Below are 19457 nucleotides of genomic sequence, written 5' to 3'. Positions count from 1 at the left end.
TCAGGCCGGGACATCGGAGCAACCTCACTCGCTCTTTCCTATCGATGAATGGAAGCAGATTTTGCCCAGAAAAGTTTGCTTTATCTCCCACGAACACTGGCAGCCCAGCGGTTGGTACGGAGACAAACCGCTCTGCGTCTGGTTGACACCGTGGCCTTTAAATGGTCATGGAGAGAGACTCAAAAATCACAAACATTTCTATTTTGCTATCAGTTTTGTATTTATTTCACAAGGCTGATTACAAAGGCCTCTAGTGGGTAATAACCTGAGACCTTTTTCTTTTTTTTTCGAGATGTAAAAATAATAACACCATGAATTAATTATTGAAATTTTTAATGCACCCTTCGTTTGCTTATTCCACACAATTATCTTGCAGCATAATTTCAATGGGGCTATTCGGCATAATTTAAAATTAAGATAATACTTCTTTGCTCCATTGCTTTAACGGTACTTAGCATCTCTTTGATATGGGGTAGCAAATGTTTGAAAAATAAGACTGTGAATACATGCATGAAACTTAAAAAAACTACCCGGCATCATGCTCGCCCCACTTGGTACAGTTCGGTCTGAATATTTATTGTAGAACCTTCCCAGCGTGATATGTTTTTTTGTGACTCGGGCAATATCTCCTTTGACTTTGCCTCTTTTCCACAAATCTTTGGCAAAATCACTTTGAAGAAGATCAGAGGAAACATTTTACAGAATAAAATGGGCCGATTTGAGCTCAGTATGTGGCCACATTGTGTGGTGTGTCTATCTCTGGGATGTACTCGGTTTCCATTGAGTCATGGTTAAATCTCTGTACATGGCCTCCTGTCCTGGGAGTGAATCCCTGCAGGGTTTTCCCTCCCGTTTCTCCCTCACCACTTCACAACAGTCTAAACGAAGAGGTGAAAATAATACACATATATACTTTCCTTCCTCAGAATAAAGAAAAGATTTGATCATTGCAGGCCTAGTAATGACAACAATGCCTTGCACGCTGTATATAGCGGTTGAGTCATCTGTTAGTCAAACATTAGTTGAAATACAAACAAGTCACATTGGGTTGTGTGATCAGCCTCTATGCTGAACTAAGCCAAATGATTTAAGAGCTTAATTTAAAACTGACTTTAAAAAGAGAAGAATAAATGGTAGTTTTAGCAGAACTGACAAAAGTAGAAGCATTATCGAAGATATTTGCTTTAAAATGAAAGAAAATGAAACAATAAATTCTCTTGAAAGGGGGAATATTCAAGTGAAATTAATGTCACCGCATGCGCTTTAGTTATTAAAAGAAAATCCGAACGGTAATTACAATCCAGTGCAGCCGTGCGTGGTATTGAAACTTGTAATAACTCTGATGGTTCTCATGTTCCCGGACTTGGCATCAGAATCCATTAAATACAAATCATATTGCACCGCTGTTGTGCTCTTGTCTGAGGACATTTCAGCATCGCCACTGTGTCCTTGTAATTATTTTGGAGAGCGTATTTGCTTTAACATGAGCTTAGCCAATGAGCCAAGACAGGGCATGTTTCAGGCATCTTCCTCATGACTAACTTGCATTATGACACAATGTTCCGTACGATGACAGATGCAGGTTGGCAGTCTGAAGCAGTGGGCTTTACCACTGCGAAAGGATCGGACATGATTGGTGCTGTGGAAAAGCTGACAGCATGAATTATGAAAGTCTCATTAGGGGCTGCTGCAATGATTTATCTCGCAGCGAAATATGGTCATCTGACCACGTTCGCCTCCGTGGCTACAGAGTCCATATTGTGTTTTCCCCCCCTTTAATTTCTTAGGTGTGTCATTTCCCCCCGTTTATTAGCGAGGAATTTCCACGGAGGCCAAATGATGACTCTATTAAATCGAAGGTCACTGTTTGGTATGCCGAGCAAAATGGCTCAGAAAAAGGACAAAGTATGCTCTTTGAAAATTGGCTGCGGCCGCAAAAGGTGGTAAAAAATGTGTCATGTTTCTCACTTGACAGATGCATTGCTTGGCATGCCGGCGCCGGGCTTGGCAGTATGTGCGACTGCCAGGTCATCTACTGGGGTGGTGTGTTTGGATACGGTTGCCAAGAGCCGTTTCCATAGTTTTCCCTCAGGAGGAACTGGTGATATACGTAGTGAAAAGAGTAATTATGCAGAATTCATATATTAAGGTCATATCCTGCTGTTCATTAAAAAAATTTTTTTTTTAAAAATCTTGTTTTGATGCAATTGGCCCAATAGTTATGAGAGACTATTTCATTAGACGATTTAAAGACACAAGGACGCCCTCAGTACTTCACAGAGTTTATGTGTAGTTTCTGCACTATTCACATAACATGACTTCTGTCTGAAATGATGTCATTAGTAATCCGCTTCCATCCTTGTTTCTGTCGGTGCACAGTTAGCCCTTTCAGATGTGTCCCCGCAGCAGCCCCTCTTTTAGTCACGGGTGGTTCAGCAGCGTCGCTCCCTGAAAAGCCTGGTGATTCTGCAAGTTAGAAGCTGCAATCTTGGCGTTGCCTTCTCTTTAAAATGCTCCATAGGCGGATCCATTTTCTGATAGCATCACGCGGCAGAGCTGAAAACACCCCGACGCTGCTCTCGCATTATCATGCACAGGGTACATCTTTGTGAAAACCCCAAATAGACGACAAGGAAATGAAGATCTTCATTTGTTGTTTTCATTTCCCCCCTCCCTCTTATTTAAATCAAAATGAATTCTACTTTGCAGGAGAGTGATAAGCAAGCACTTGTTCACAGCCGCAGTTAACGTGGAGGATGCTTTTGATTCTCGTGCTGCAGCCTATTACAGTGTTTGTGATGCCGGCGAAATATGCATCTAAACCGTGTGGATATCTAATTTATACATGTTTGGATGAGTTGAAATTATATGAAGACAGACTGCAGAGGCCTGTTCCCACAAGTGTGTGGAAAAGAGGAGGGATGATCTGCTCACGGTGCCCAGCAACAGGGCTTCTTGATCCAGTGCTTTGATAACGTCAGAGCTCCATCTAGGTTGCTTTGCGAGGTACTGCTCACAACCTTGTGATTTAGCGTTGAGCTGGAGATTATCATTGCCTTCCCCGGTAGCCACTCATTTGGCAATACACATCAGGGGTGGGGGGAGGGGGGGGAGAAAAATAGTGTATATGTTTTCCTCTCTGCCTCCAACAGACTTTATTCGGAGTGCTCGTCTCACTCCGCTCGCTCCTTTTTTTCAGGTGAGTTCCCATGACTTTTCAATGAGGTGCAGTGGCAGTTGCACAGAATTCTAATTTGGCTTCAATCTGAGTCATTAGGAGAGTCAACAGGAAGCAAACAGATGGCAGAAGGAATATGATGGATAATTGTACGTCTCAGAGGACAAATCGTAATTTGTATCTGATTCCGTGCAACCCCCTCATTTTCTTAATGAAGGACTAATTGAGTTTTTTTTTTTTAGATTGGCTCAAGCATATGGTCCCACCGATAGCGGCGGATTTGTACAATAGCTGTAAGGAGATACGTCGAGGGTTTTGGAGGAGCTTTATGAGATCGTGTCTGAACGGGGTGTGAGGCTGGAGCAACGTCCGAGGCTCAGTTTGGATGTGGACGTGTATTTATGAGCTAAAATAAGGTGCATCCTCATTACATCACGATCATCACCACTTTCATCATCGTCTTTTTTATTTTTATTTTGCTTTTCCACATTGAAAAATAGTCCTTTACAGTTCTGTCAAAACCACTGACTCTTACTTTGAGAAAATAAAATGTTGGAATAAATAAAACAGTAGCGGAATCTGTACTTTACTTATGAGTACTTGTATATTTGATGCACATTTTGTTTTTTATGTAATGTATTTGTATGTTTTCCAATGTGACACACGACTGATTTTCTTTTTGCTTTCTCCTGAAATGTTTTGTGTTTTGAGCTTTTCGTCCTCAGTCTATTTGATTATACTTTCTTTGAAGGATAATAAATTATTGACAAGAAAAGGTTTTGATAATTTTTCCTTACATATGTTCAGATATAATAACCTCCCCTGACACAAGCAAATGAGTTTGTAACCCCTTAAATTAAATAACTGTTTAAGCAGGTGGTCATTGGTACCGTTTGTAAAGTGCTTCTTTATAACTTGCTGTCCTTTCACGTTTCAATATATTTCCATTGTAATTCACAACTCAAACAGGAGTGCAACATATGTACAAATGTAGTTTAATAATGCATATCCTAGGGTTTCTATCAAGATAATAAATGTTCATATTAGTCGATAACGAGAATTATTATCATGCAAAAACATCTTTCAGTTGAAAGCTCCTCTGTTGAGGTTGTTATAAACTCTTATCTGAAATGGATACATTTTGAGTTTTACCTCCTCACTGTGCTTACGCAACACATTGATATATATTGGACGTTCTATTGCTATTGATGAAATTTACAAAGCGATTATTATTGATATTGTATTATCTCCCAGCCCGAGTATACACACTACCTTTGACCAGCCTTAGATGTTCGGCTGTTGAGAAATGGAACGCAGACAGGTAGCGATCCTTCTCCCCGGTCCGCATGCGACTGAACACTTCTCTCTACACTCGTACAGTGCAGCAGTAATGAAGTGCCTCTCATCAAGTGCTACATTTGTGACAGTCAGTCAGTCGGCGGGCAGGAATGCTTGAAAGGCAGTATATGTGGAGCACCCGCGACAGAATCTACTCATAGGGGCTTCTGAGTAAAGGCTCATTTCACGCAAGGTTAGACACATCAGTCATTGGACATGGGGCTGGCTTTTACTGCCTTTCAATAAGATTACACATGGAACGTGTCCACACAGTGAAGATGAACCTGGAAATGAAATGTCTTCCATCGGACTCTGCCCACGGTGGTGAAAGCTTTAAATTCCCTGCATGCAGCGGCTCAAAGCGTCACTGATGACAAAGGTCATGGAACGAGGGGAACTTTCATTGTCTTTGACTGTGTGCGAGTCTTTGTTTGTTTGTAATGTGGACTGCGCGTACTTAGTAGCAGGACATTAATTAAATCAAGCGTGAATATCATGGTAAATATGGCCACTAATTAAGCTTGAAAGCATCAATGAGCTGTGATGGGTCAGAAAAGCTTTGAGCCCATCAAATCAGGTGCCCCGTAAACAGTTTGGCTCGGGCAGGAAAACAATGTCCAGCAATATCCATGTTTGCACACCATTGAAACAGTGATGAAGGCCTGTGTTGCCACAACACATACCGCTGCTTCAAATTCTTCGCCCTGGCATCTTTCTGTTAGAACCTTCATTCACCGAGGTCACAGCCCAGTGGTGACCACGCTGTTGTGGCTGCACTGCCAGTAGCTGGAGCAGACATTTTTGTCAAATTTTGGCCTAAGATTCTCACCGTTTTAGCTGCTTCGCAGGGGCCATGGCTGCACGCTGTTCTGCACGCAATCCTGGCTTCACTAACAGATGCACCCCTGGAGATCAGTTTTCCAAAGCTCATTGGAACAAAAGAGATACTTTCTGTTTCCTTTTTGGAGCAGCCAGGCGTATCTCACGGTAAGATCGAATTGCAAAAGGAGATTGACTCATGGGACCAGCCACGCAATCATTTCAGTTTCTTAAAGTTGAGAGGGAGGTACTCTCGCTCGAAACAGCCTAATCTCATTTCCACCACTTATTTCCTCACCTGATTTGTTGATAATCCCTGACAAGAAGGCAAAATGGCTGCCATTACACACTGGTGGCACAGCATTGTGGAAGAAAACAGTCCTTTCTTGAACCTTTTAAAAAGTCAGGTTTTTTTTTTTTGCACTTGCTTGAAGTGATTGCAGCTTTGAGGTCGCATTAAACCGAGCGCTAATCCTGCTTCTTCCTGCAGATGATTGAAGTGATTTTAAAAAACGTTCAACATGAGAAATTGAAAAACGGCATATGCATAAATTAGTCAGGAGTTGCATGTGTGATATGTTGTGTGTGGTTTTCTGTGAGGTTAGTGTATGAGAGGATTCCAAAACATTAGGGTCTATATTTCCATATTTTGTATCATCATAAGATGGAGTCGGCCACCTTAGCTTGACATTGCCAGGATGTTAATGCTTACAGTTATAAAGAGACATACAGAGCTATACTGGAACTGGAAACCTCATGAATCTATAGCGAGACAAAAACTGCTGACTTTTATACATCAGGGAAATTACGCAATAATCTCTTGATACCAAACACTTACAAAAAACAACACATAGTTAGGAGATGAGACCATGAAAACAGAGGTTAGGAAAGTATCCTGCGAACACAAGTCTTTATTTGACACTGTTCATGTGCAGGGAATCTATATAAATATATCTTTAATTCCAGTATGATGACAGGGTTCATGTTGATATGTTAATGATGGCATTGAATAGTGGGACAATCAGCCTGACCCACCAGCTTGATCTACTGGATCTTTGTAAATGCCAACTGTTCCCCCAGTCATTCCATGCATTTGCTATCATCTACAGTGTAAAACTAATGGAGCTCCATTTGGAAATACTATACATGCATATGAAACTGCTCTCCAGAAGCAACCCATAGCTTTCCCTCCCTTTTATTTTTAAATATTTTTTTTTAAAATGATTTCCAGAAAAAGCTGCTTCCCTTTGACCCAACACATTTTGCCTGTTACAGAAGGAAATGTGGTTATTGCTGATCAGTCTTCCAAGGTTATCTCGACAATTCAGCACCCCATTTCCACGCCAGTGTATTTAATCCTCTGCAAATATGTTGGGCATTCCTGAAAAGCAATGTTGCTATTCCAGCCAAATTTCATGGTCAGTGTAACACCTGTGGAATTCCTTTTTTTAATTCTGAGTTCTAAAAACGAATGCTCTGCCAGTGATGCCTGCCATCGAGGTTATGTGCATGCAAAACAAAAGCTTTTCGTTGCACAAAAAAAAACGAAAAGCAGTGATAGAAAAGATGAATGGATTTCTCTGAATGGTATCTTCTCCCCATTGTCGCTGAAGCGTGATGGTTGATGGATAGCATTAGTACGTATTCTAGTTAGTCCTGGCTGGCTCCTAAACTTCATTACCCAGAAAACACAGTTGAAAGGTTCAGAACACTACAAAAACCTTCAGAATCACGCCGTCTGAAAAGGAAAGAAATGGCCCGTTAAATGCATCAGCTGCGCTTTCTGCTTTATTAAGACGCATTGTTTTGGGCTGTTTTGACAAATGACAACAGCCCTGTCCCTCCAGATATTAAAATTCGGGTTTTGTCTCTCATGTTTACCATTACTTAGCCGTGGGCTCAAACACAACCCCGGTAGTTCAATTAAATCGCTGTGCTTATTCCTCAGTACCTTTTCTGGTGTTTTGACATCCTGCTCTTTTTCAGTCTACCTCAGGCTCTCTGAGACACAACGTTCGGATTAACATCTTGGTCCTGTGCCATCAACAAGGACTCCAGTCCGATGCACTTAAAACTGAGACTTTCCTCTGCAGTACATTAACCAGCTCTCGTTTGTGTACAAACAGGTTGAGCTGTTTTTTGTAACGGCCTCCCGTCTGGACTGATTTCGATATAATTACTCAAACGTTCCTTCCACGAGGCGATGAGGCTGCGATGATGAAACGCTTGTAAACACTCGCAACGTTTGATTCATCCAGTACCTCCTCGATTATGACGGTTTGTCATCAAAGTATCTGACTGACATCGCGCCTAATGACAATTTTATAATCTCTTTAATGTAGCGGTGCTCCGGTTGTGTTGTTCATCACGAGCTGCTCGGAGCGAGATTAGATTAGGTGTGACTGGCTGTGGGGCTAATAACTGTTTAATAGGCTGAGATGATCAATGTTTTGTGGAGGCGAGTCGTTTTCAAAAAGGTGTGATGGAGTTATGATCAATGGTCTGAGCGGCCGTGTTGATTAGTGTTTACAAAAGGAAAATATGGAATTAAACTGCCTCCAGCATCATATAATGTACAGTACTTCCTCAGTGATACAGGGATCGGCTAATTTATTTACGTTTATGTTGTTTGTAAATGTAAATCAAAGAAAAGCAAATCAGAGAACTGCTCATCATGGAATACAGGCAGCGTTTTAAACCTTTTTTGCATTGTTAACATTGAATTTTATTACAAAAGCATTTAAGGTAACTATATAATTTTGTAGGTATTGGCAATGTCCATCCAATCCTTCTGAGCCAAATGGCTTGAAAGTGCCACTTTATACCATCTTTTAGCTTTTAAAGTCAAGCGTCATTTGTGTAATTTGGTTAAACAGAACCGGGCCTTTGCTTTTTGTGTGATTTGCATAGTAGCAGACGTTCAGGCTGACTAAATCAGACGGACCTTTTTTTATTCTGCCAAATGTGGAATTGGTTCATCATCCAAGACACCGCGGGGTAGAGCACGAGAACCCAGTAAAGAGAAAACGTGTCCAAGTATCTACTGTAGCCGGCTGTACGCGATTGAGCCGTTAGCGCTGCCACCCGCTGTTTGTCGATCATTAGCGTAGCCGCACTTTTCTTTGTCCGACGCAGAGTTCAAACTGGGCTCCCTGCTTAATTTGAGCAAAGCACATGTGGACACGATCAAATCAGAGTGAAAGACATTAGAGCACGCTTCTGAAGCCGGTTACTTCGTGCAGTTATGGTCCTGAAGATACCAATCAGCATAAAAAAAAAAGAAAAAAGGCTGCAGCTTCTGCTTCTACCTGGCGGCTTCTCCGTCCTCTCATTAAACCCTCTCAATATTCAAATGTCTTCAGCAAACACGAGCACGGCCGTGTTGTTTTGAGTGCGGCTGAAAACCCAGAGTCACATTTTGCCTTGATTTATTTATTTATTTTTGCTCAAACCCAATCACGGAACATGTTTGTTGATATGATTTGGTTAATGCCAACAGTCTGATGCGTAGAACAAACAGCTGTCTTCTCTTTTTTTTTTGTGTAGTCGAGTGCTTTACCATATAATTAGTGACAAAAAAAAATGATAAAGCTTTTCAGCGGAACGTGATCAGACGAGACGACAGGGGCTCGCTGCTCTGGGAGGTCAAGTCTTTTTTTAGGCTCACAGTCTGCTGCAGGAAAACGCAGGAATCCGAGGCTGCAAACTATATTAGAAGCGATGATGTAAACATCCTCCTTATCAATGGCTGATGCATTGCATTGTCTAATGTACTAACATAAGCTATGTGTGAATCTGTTGTTGATGCATCACCTGCATTGCCTATTTGCAAATGGTATAATCACCTCATTAGGACCACGCTGGCAAAAGTGATGCTGGTTTTTAATTAAAAAAAAACAAGAGTTTCACAAGTGATTTGCATGAGCTACTTAAGTGAGTAAAATATAAAACCTTGTTTTGCAGTGTCACTGTGACTTAAAGCAGCTGATGCAAATCCCTGACTAAATGCAAATCGGCTAGCACCGCTTTTCTCAGTGTGGCGCCAGAACTCATCGGCTCTTTGTCCCCGTACGGGAAACAAAGAGGGCATGCATTGTAATGAATACAGCTCAGAATACATTTGTCTAATTTACAAAAAGGCTCACAATATTTATTTAGCGGGTCGTCAAAAAAAAGAGAAAAAAACATAAATCCCACAAAAGGTGACTGACAAACTGTTGAAGAAACTGTGGATCAATAGCATGTTATGTCCATGACCCCCCCTCCTCTGTGGCTTTCTGATGGCTTACACATTTTTACTTTCATTTCGTTTTTCTTTTCCTTTTTTCCGGGTGTGCAGGAGGGAGGGAGGGAGGGAGGGACGGGGGAGCTGGTCTGACAAAGTGTTAGAGTCTTAAAAAAAAAAAAGCGATGTGAGTTTATTTGCATGTTTGCTATGTGTCTACGCTGTGCTTCCAAGCTCAATTAATACTTCCAACTCACCCCTTTATAAATTCGTTGCATTGTTCTATGCCCTAGAGTAAACAAACAAACAAACAAACAAAAAAGGGACGAATTAAATACAAACTTGTGTGGTCTTTGTTTCTAGCCATGTACTGCAGTTGCTTTCGAACATCCTGAAAAAAAAAAAACACAGTATGTAATAAGCTTTTTTTTCTCCCTCTCAGAAGATCATGTCTAAGCCTAGCTTTCATATGAACCTCTATTTTGTCCCATAGAATATGGAATGATCGGAGAGCATACAGTAAAAAGTCAGCGGCCAAGATCAGTTCATGACACAAAGGCCCTGCAGGAGCAAGCTGAGTCTGCTAAATTTATGGCACAAACTGGTAATACAATAGTTATGTTTCTTTACCTTATCTTGTTAACTAAACTTAATTTCATCAGCATGCTCTCTCTTGTACTGCACCTTTTTAAGTGGAAATGTTTTTGCATTATTTTTCCTACTCATTCTTTATTTCTACATATGAACTAGGACGATAAACTTTCCATTTATTTCCATTGACTATAGGAGATAATTGGGTTTTGTGGGTCTGTTTGTTTTTTTCTTTTCTGTCATATAGTGAGTTGGCAACACGGTAAATTATCAGAGCATTAATTAAACAGCAGGTTTAAAACTAAGGCCCTGGTGTAGTTAATAGTTTCCTCCAAGGCGAGATGAATTAAATGTCATTTGAGAAAAAAAAAAAGAAGAAAAATACCCACCCCCTTCAGCCAAATATGAAACACATACTTGGCAAAAGTCGAACTGATAGATTCTGCCCTTAGAGATAAAATGAAGCTATGTGGCTTAATCAAGTGTAGCATAAAAAGCTTGAATGATTTAAATTCATAATGACATTTACAACATACCATCTTTGCACTTTTAGTTAAAAGTTTGGAAAGAAGGGAAAGTAATATTAAAGCAGAAGCTTGATTTTGCTTTTATTATCTAGTTACTTTTTTTTAAACAGCCTCTTTTCTTAGTGGGAGGGTTTTAGATTTAGCTGCTGTTGAGAACTTCTTCCTTTTGATTTGACTCATTTTCTGGGAAATGTTTACATTTTTTTTTCCATGTGTTCCATTTGAATTGCTGTCATTGTTTCAAAGAAACTCCACTCATCATGATTTTATTTTGCGACACGCCATACTTACTGTACTTATCGTGCATACATACCAATACTAACATATTCTCATTAACACTTCCCCCATTTGACACTCGCTGTAGGAATGTGGTTTCCCTGTCCAGTCGCATCGTGCTTTTCTGTTCCTCATCCTCACACAATTTACTCTCCCTGTACTGCCTCATTTAACAAATTGATCCACCTTTCAGTCTATTTTATGATCTGCAAAATTAAGCGCAGGGTTTAGATCCCCATTTGGCCAAATCTGTGTCCTTGATGCAACACGCTGAGAAAACGACTTTCAGGCACATGGTGCTTGAAAATACACAATTCAAATGTGATTTGATGACTTCAAATATCATAAAAATGTATTCAGAGCTGCAACGAGACTATTTTTCTCTGTAATAAATTATTCCTCTAATTCACCAAGCGCCTCAAAGGGAATGAATACTTCACCTGAGGGTTCATCGTAATCAAACATCAATTATTTGGTGACTACTCTGATGCAGGGATTTTGATTGTCCACTAACTTGTCACCAAATAATTTATTCTTTTTTTTTTTCATTTAGACTACCATGACTTTGGAAATCACCCCCACTGTCTCATCAAAATATAAATATTAATAACTAGTGTAGATAGCACTGTTAAAGCTACATTTAGCCTTTTTTCTGCCTTTTTAATCTTTGGCCCTTTTGGACCATGAAGATTAAAACGCTCAGTGCTGTTTCTTCTTATCAATCTTTTTAAATTGAACTTTACGACCGTAACAGCCATCTTCCTTACTAACTGCTACCAAATGCTTTATACGATTATCTAATGACAATATGTCTGCACGCAGAGTATAACTGCTTCAAAGTCTGCTTGCCAGAACATTTCCATATGGGCTCAAAGGCCTGGACCATAGAAACAGAACAAATGCTGCCTGTTGCGTTTCCTTCAGGGAACTTGAAATTTGAATACGGTGGAAACAGTCTGCTCGGCGCCACACCGGCACAACTGCTGAGCAAAATCTGCTAACATCCTCATTTATTTCCTCCATCTTTATGAGTAAACTGGTTAAGATGGATTTGAAAATGATTTGAAACCTTCGTCTCCAAAATACAGAATTGGCTCCGCTGTCGTCAAGGAAACTAGACAGTTTGCAGCAGTGCAAAAGGGAATCCATATCTCTGAACTCTCTCTCTGAACTAACACCCATTACAATCCATTTTATTTTCTCAGATGTTGTCTTCTCTTGCATGCCACCATGTTATTATGAATTTCTTTTTTTTGTTTTGTGCTGATTTCCTGGCTTTATTTAAACATGTTATTGGGTTTCATTGAAATGCATGAAGGATTTCTTTTTAAAGATGAAGTGAAACAGTTAGATGTAACGATGTCTACTGTTCATTCTTATATAAATCACAGCTTCGGCTTTTTTGTGATCTTTGCATAAATGCCCATTTGATCTCACCTCCATTATTAAGACCACTGTTAAAAAGCAACTACTCTGTTATCGCAGACACACAAAAAAAACACTTTACTGTGCTGATACAAAAGTAAACAGAGGAACTAAGCTTCTGACTCAGTGTTTATCAAAGATCACATAAAGGTAGCACAGAATGTACAATAGTGTTCCTGTAAATAAGTCTCAAAGGCCCCCCCACCTCACCCCAACGTGACTCATGTTGGCCCCCCCTCCCATTCTACTCAACTCCCCCCACCCGCCCACCTTGCCCCACCCCCGCCCTGTTAGCCCTGCCCCCCCCAGGACCATATTGCTGCATTTAACTAGTGTCACCCTTCTCCCACACAGGTGAAACAGGTGCAGAGGAGTGGTCCCAGTGGAGCTCATGCTCTGTAACATGCGGTCAAGGGTCGCAGGTGCGAACAAGATCATGTGTCTCACCATACGGAACTCACTGCATCGGCCCTTTAAGAGAATCAAGGGTTTGCAATAACACTGCCCCTTGTCCAGGTAGTGTTAGCCGCAGATTCTTGAATATTCATGTTTTGCTCGTTTGTTGTTTATATTGGGGGGAAATGTGTTGCTGTGTGTTAACAAAAAATGTCTATGTGTCTATGTAGGAATGTGTTATTATCGTTATTGTAGCTATTATACTTAATCTGATGATTTTCTTTTTAAATGTTATTTTGTGAATGTGTTTCTTTTTTTTTTGGTCATGATCACCTTTGTGTTTTCCATTTCATGTAACTGTTGGGCAATTCATCAGCATTGAAATGGTTTCATGACATGTGGTTGTGCACGGCGCTCAGGGAGCCGCGGATCCTGATATGTCATCGGCTTCATTTTCTTGAAGGTCAGCTGTGCACTTTAAAATAGCTTGACAGCGTCGCTTCACACGCGCTGTAAGGCATCTTCTTGCTCGACCCATAAGGGCATGGCAGATGAGTCACTGGTAGTCAGGTATCGGCATCACATGCTTTCACTGACGGGTGACTGCCGAGCGCCAATGTTTGTCTGTGCGCGTCTGGTAGGATAAGCGTGTTGTTTTTCCCGAGCAGAGTTTTTTTTGGGGGGGCGGGGGGGTTGCTCACACACACGAACATGCAGATTTAGTAATGAGATCCTGAACTCTGTGTTCAGTCGAGATATTTGCTGGCACCGTTGAGCGTAATGCTTCTGAGACTGCACCACAGACTCTTCAATAATTACGGCTGATCAAAAGTGCTGCAAGCTCCGTCTTCTGACATTCTGATCTCGGATGTACTGCGCTTCATTTGCTAGTTGCGGCACATGTAAATGGGAAGTTGGCAGTTCTCAAAAGGGTTTTTCTCCTACTCTGCGTGGACACTAAAAAGTGAAAAAAAGAGCATAAGTCATTTAGAAAAGAAAGTTGCCTAAATACCACCAGTCTTCTCTCTGGCCATTAATATTTCGCTCAGACAGCATTAAAGCTCCTATACCCCCCCCCCAAAAAGCCATATTCCAGGTATGTGCATTCATTTGCATAAATAATTATTATAACTTTAGCATCTGAACTTGCAGGGCTGCCCATGTGAATTCATTAGTGCCTTTGATTTATCTCAAGACCTGCAAACATTAGGCATTTTACTCGTGGCTAATTGTGGACCCGGAACTTTCTTACACATAATAAAGCAGAAGTCTTTATCACCAAATAACTGGGCCATAAAACTCTGGGAAACCTCTAAGGCCATTTTGACAAGAGTAAGGCTGTGATAGGACTTTTCTCTCTTTTAGAGGAAATAGGAGAGGGGGCGGCATAAAGATAAAAGTCTTTTTAAGTTTTAAAATGTCACCATTCTTAATTTATTGTATTGTTTCATGGGTTTCAAGTTAGACCTTATCCAATGTACTGTGGTCCTGCAGTGACGATAAATTACATTGCCTGTAATATCTGAAATACCAGGGTGTTTCTCCTCACTTACTTATATTAAAACCCTCGCACCGGGCTCATAGAGCTGATATAGCTCCAACCATACAAAGTCACAGTGGCAAACTGCTACCAAAAAAAAAAAAAATCCCACCTGGCGCCAAGCCACATGAAACGCAGAGTCTATATCTAATATTCTGAAAGGCAGACGGATCAATCCGCTTTCTTCAAGATGTCTGCAGTGTGCCAAGATGTGAGGATGTCTCCGAAATAGAGCATGTTTCAAATTAAAAGCCTTAAAGGAACCTTACCTCACAGTCACCATCACGGAAAAAAACATCAGCATCATCTGTGAGTAATGGCTCCGGCGCTGCGGGCTGCAGATCAAGCACGCTGGAAAATCTGGGAGCCTTCACACAGGTTGTGATCCTTTTTTCGGCCCAACACAATGCATCTGTCAAAATACAGCAACATTTGTGTTCTATAAAAGCCTCCCCCCCATTATAACCCAACACCCATGGCTGTATCTTGTTTTTCCTCTGAACTGTAGTGCAGTTATCTCGCCTCAGAAGGAAAGCAGTCCAGTCTATAGCAATCCTGTTAATATTTGACATTCCTGCAGTTCACATCCAGCGCCAATGTTTCGTGCCAATACAGAACAAGTGTGATATAATTCAATTCTAGCTGAAAATAAAGTGAGAGGATTTCAATAGTATTCTATTAGAGTGAGCGATTGTAAATATAATATTGTTGATGATTGTTTTGAACTGCACGCTTTAACAAACACTAAGTCAAATCAGCAGTAGTAGCCTGGTTTACTTTCATTTGTGCTAAAGCAACGTTATGCAACTATTTCACTAAGCAACAGCCTTTAAAATCATTTGGGGGGGGGGACACTGACTTGTAATGGGGAGAATGGTGCTCCTTCATTTCGCTCTCTGCTCCTGATCTCCTGCTAGAAGAGCTGAATGATAGTTAGGCCCAGCAACAGTAACGCCCAACTGCGGATCATCTGAAAAGACCCAGAAGTCACAAACGAATCAGCGAGGAAACTTCAAATATCACCATTTTAAAACCGAGTATGGCAGCACTCCTGGGTCTGAACATACACGTTACATACACACACACGTTTCAGTTCAGTGAGAAGGACGACAGAGTCAGAGCTTCGGTCAACAGACAAAACCAAAGTCAGGAAATACAGATGGATGACATGATAGCGCCCCCAAAGCATTTGAGTCGCCACCTTGTGGCTGCCTGCAGTATAGGTCATAAATCAGTAGTCTTCTGTGTAGTTAGTGAAGGGGACATGGACCAAACTAAAAAACAACCACTCAAAATGCACTTAAACAGTAAGGTTAGTTTTTATTAGTTGTTTGATGCAATAAAAACAAGGTGAAACATTACGATTTACAGTTGATACTCCATCCCAAAATAACTACTGCAGACTCCGCCTCCAAATGCACAAGACAGCGGCGGTCGAATCACAGAGAGTTTAGCTTCATGTCTGGATAGTGTAAGGAAGTGGAGGCACATTGTGAATCTTTATATAAAGTCAGAGGTGAAAACAGCTTCAGTCAGACTCTGAACCCTCCCAGAATTAATTACCACTTGTGGCCACAGAGGCTGCTGTTGCTCGGCAATAGTTACATAGTGTTGCTTTAATATTTATCATTTCTCACAGCACAGTTACTCTGACTGCCTGGATGTAGACTGTGAATATAATATCTACCATTAGACACATCCGTCTGGTGCCGCTTTCCTCCCCTTCCACTCCTTTTTCAATCAGCATTCAGAAAATCAGTAAAATTGGGAGTGGGGTTTATTGTGCAGCCCAGCACTTACAATAAGTCAGGGCATACTATTTGGCATTTTTAACTTGATTTTGACACAGACTCTGTCTCAATTTTACAAATAAAAAAGCACTAAAAATTATTACATCGTCTTAAATTCAGCTTGGGTCTTGATGGGAACGTCAGCACCGAAGGTCACTGCAAAAACTTTTCTACTCTGCCAGACTGAGGAGGAATTATTAGTTCCGGTAAATGTGCTGCGTCATTAGTCTCTGGATAAATTTAAGTTAAAATCATGTCTGCTAGTGAGTTTATGAAAATAAGGAAATGCAAGTTGAACAATAAGACGCTTCTAATGGAAACTGACATGTGGCTTTCATTCATTTGGGACAATGGGGATCAAGGTCCGAGTGCTTGGAAGTATATTTTCAGTTTGGATGTGTATTTCCATCACAAGCTTGGTCATACATTTCATCACTAGTGACAGCAAGAGATCTTAAAAAGCCTGAAATTCACTTTGAATTTAGCTGCAGACACACTGCAAGAGCCATCATCTGAACTGGCACCAAACACACTGAAGCTGGTTTTGATGAAGATTAAAATCTCACCACCCATGTATAACACGCCACCCTCCATGAAATAGTTCCACCAAAATGAGTTCCCCCATGACGCTATTTCACAGGAGCACAGCATCCACCCAACACAAATATGATTCTTTATAAAAGATCCAAAAAACAAGCCAGACAGTTATAATAACAGGACAACAACACAGTAAACACAACGTGTGGAAGATGTTGTTTATATTCAAACAAATAACTGTGCGTCTGTCAGTTTGAAAACTCTGGACTTCCTGGAGGATTGTAATAAAATGAACTGAAACTGAATAAAATGAAACAACTTCCTGTTTAACTACAGTTTGATATTTCTCGTTAAAGTTACACACGTAAAAAACCCGTAGAAACATCTCACCCAGCTTCACAGGTATCGCTCCTATGGATAATTATACTGGGATTTGGGTGGTTGGCAGGTTTCTGCTCCCACAGATTGTTGTGGGATACATTTGGTGGCTAATATGCTCTTGTGGGATTTGATAAATATGTAGAGTAACATTTGATTTAACCAGTAAACGTTGCATAGACATCAAACATATACAAGCCTAAACATGGAACAACAACTTATATTTTAAATTATGGGCAAAAATATATATTTTTATAAACTCTACAACTATTAATTTCCCTCGTATTAATAAAAGTTTATATAGGAGCTCCACCAACTATGTTTGGTTGTGTGCTGAATGTGAAATGTGTGGTATAATCAGAAGTGAAATAGTATAAAAAATGTATAATTAGTAGGTTTCATGGAAACAAAGAATAAGCAAACAAAGAGCAGGTGACAAAATATGTTTACTTCATTTTTTTATTTATTTTGAAGACATGAATACATGACAGTGATAATTATAAAGAAAGTGAAAAACATTTACACAAAGTAGAAGTGACAAGAAATAAAAAAATTATAATAGACATAATCATCCTAAGTATAAGATATTTTCTGTTGAGGCTTCTGCAAAACATAAAGTTATGACTGAGATAATCAATCTTAAAACTTGTGAATTTAGAGGAACATTTACAGGCAATTAAATTTATTGAACACTGGCTTTTGCACACGTAGATTCAAGGGCAAAAGAAAATCAGTAAAATTGTGAGGAGGGTTTATTATGCAGGCCAGCACTTATAAGTCAGGGCGTACTATTTGGCATTTTTAACTTGATTATGACCCAGACTCTGACTAATAACTCTTTATTCAGAAAACTCTGTGAACCTGAAGGACTCTGAAACTAACTCTAAGCACTATATGAACAAGGATGACCTGCTGTACGGCAAAACACATTTATTGTTGCCTTCTTTACATTGTGCAAATGTACGAGCCAGGTGCAATATCGCGCACAACAGATGTAAAGTGCAGCTTTATGCTTAGCAGTGTGGATTCTGGACTGAACCTCAAACAGCCCTGTGGAAAAAATAAGGAGTCGGCAGCAAAATAATAAATACTGCATGATGAATACAGTTGAGCACAAGAGGCAGGCTAACAAGTTCAACCCTCACTGGAATGATATGAGAGGGCCAACCAAATCCCAGTTTACCGCAAATTAATAACAACATTCTTGGCAAACGCACTCGCTTCGGCCACCATCTTGTGGCGGTCCAAGAGTTTCACCTCTCGGCGACTGCTCGTGGCTGTCCCAGTAAACCATGGCCGCGGTTCAGAGGGAAACCACACAAAGAAGCAGAATCCTATTCCATCACTGCTAGCAGTGGTGACTGGCTGCTTTGAACTCGAAATTTTCAAAGTAAATGCTCCAGCCACCACGGGACACTTAGCTAAGAGCATCAAAGCTGCGCCTAGAGGCACGGGCTGGGACAGACGGTGGCTCCCTTCATGGCGGACCGTCGGCCTGATTCCATGATCCGACCGCTCCGCAACTGATCCTGAGATCTGACTATTGTTCCGGGGCGTCTTTAAACCTCTGCACAAGTCTGTGACCTCTCTGAACAGGAACCGTCGGGTTGCCTGTAAACAAAGTAGTAAAGACAGATTTCCAGCGTCTTAAATCCCATTTGTTATCCAAGATGATTAAATGCCAAACGATCGGTGGTGTCTGCCGCCAATTTCCATACATTTTATTCCATGCGTCAGTCCTTAAGTGCCTTTTGTTGTGTGCCACATTTTGTTGTTTGTTAGTGCACATAGTCTAGTATAATTTAATCTGTTCTTATGTAAATGTGTATACACGGCTGCTCCCACATCAGCCTGACGCTCCCATTGCAGCTCCCTGGGTGTTATTGAAGCTGCATAGAAAACAAGGACTTCACAGCTAAAATGTGTTTTGTGCATTTTGAAACGATACGTACGTCTGGTGCTTAAGAATCGCTCCAGTGTGATTTGGGTTTGATACAATTACCATTCACTTAAAGTTTATTTTGGAGACTTTAATTGTCTCAGTAAATGCACTTTAGATGCTAATATGAGTGCTTCAACTTTTACATTTAGATCAACAGTGTCTTCATCATTTCATTATCTGTATTTGCCTTTGTGGAGACACAAGACAGAAAGTGTCTTTACTTCCGTCTGTCTCTCACATGTCCATATTTCCCTCTCTGAAGTAAAACTTTGAGCCCAAAGCAAATATCCTCCGCAGTTCTAAGACTCAGCATCCCTCAAACAGAATCCTCTTGAAATTACACACAAACCAAGATGCAAGATAAATCACGCACATTCCGCTGTTGCTGTTTTAAAGCTACCTTTCCAATTTACATTTTAATATTTTTGGATTTAACAATTGCAGCGGTCCCATGTCCCAGGTGTCCGTGTTAACAATGCGCCACATGGGATTTAG

General features: G+C 40.6%; 1 protein-coding gene across 9 annotated transcripts in view; it reads left to right on the top strand.

Annotated features, from left to right (window-relative positions):
• The window catches only part of adgrb3 (adhesion G protein-coupled receptor B3), a 122511-nt gene that overhangs the window by 36739 nt on the left and 66315 nt on the right, over positions 1-19457 (top strand). For 8 of the 9 annotated variants that reach the window (XM_035172111.2, XM_035172113.2, XM_035172110.2 and 5 more), the window contains exons 3-4: positions 10054-10164; positions 12734-12895. In XM_035172111.2, the coding sequence (XP_035028002.2) occupies positions 10054-10164; positions 12734-12895 (273 nt within the window). The remainder of the gene's footprint in view (positions 1-10053; positions 10165-12733; positions 12896-19457) is intronic. The other variant, XM_047342299.1, reaches the window with a different exon arrangement.

The sequence above is a fragment of the Hippoglossus stenolepis genome, chromosome 12, assembly GCF_022539355.2.
Source record: "Hippoglossus stenolepis isolate QCI-W04-F060 chromosome 12, HSTE1.2, whole genome shotgun sequence".
NCBI classification, from domain to species: Eukaryota; Metazoa; Chordata; class Actinopteri; order Pleuronectiformes; family Pleuronectidae; genus Hippoglossus; species Hippoglossus stenolepis.
This window is presented reverse-complemented; position numbering and strand designations above follow the sequence as displayed.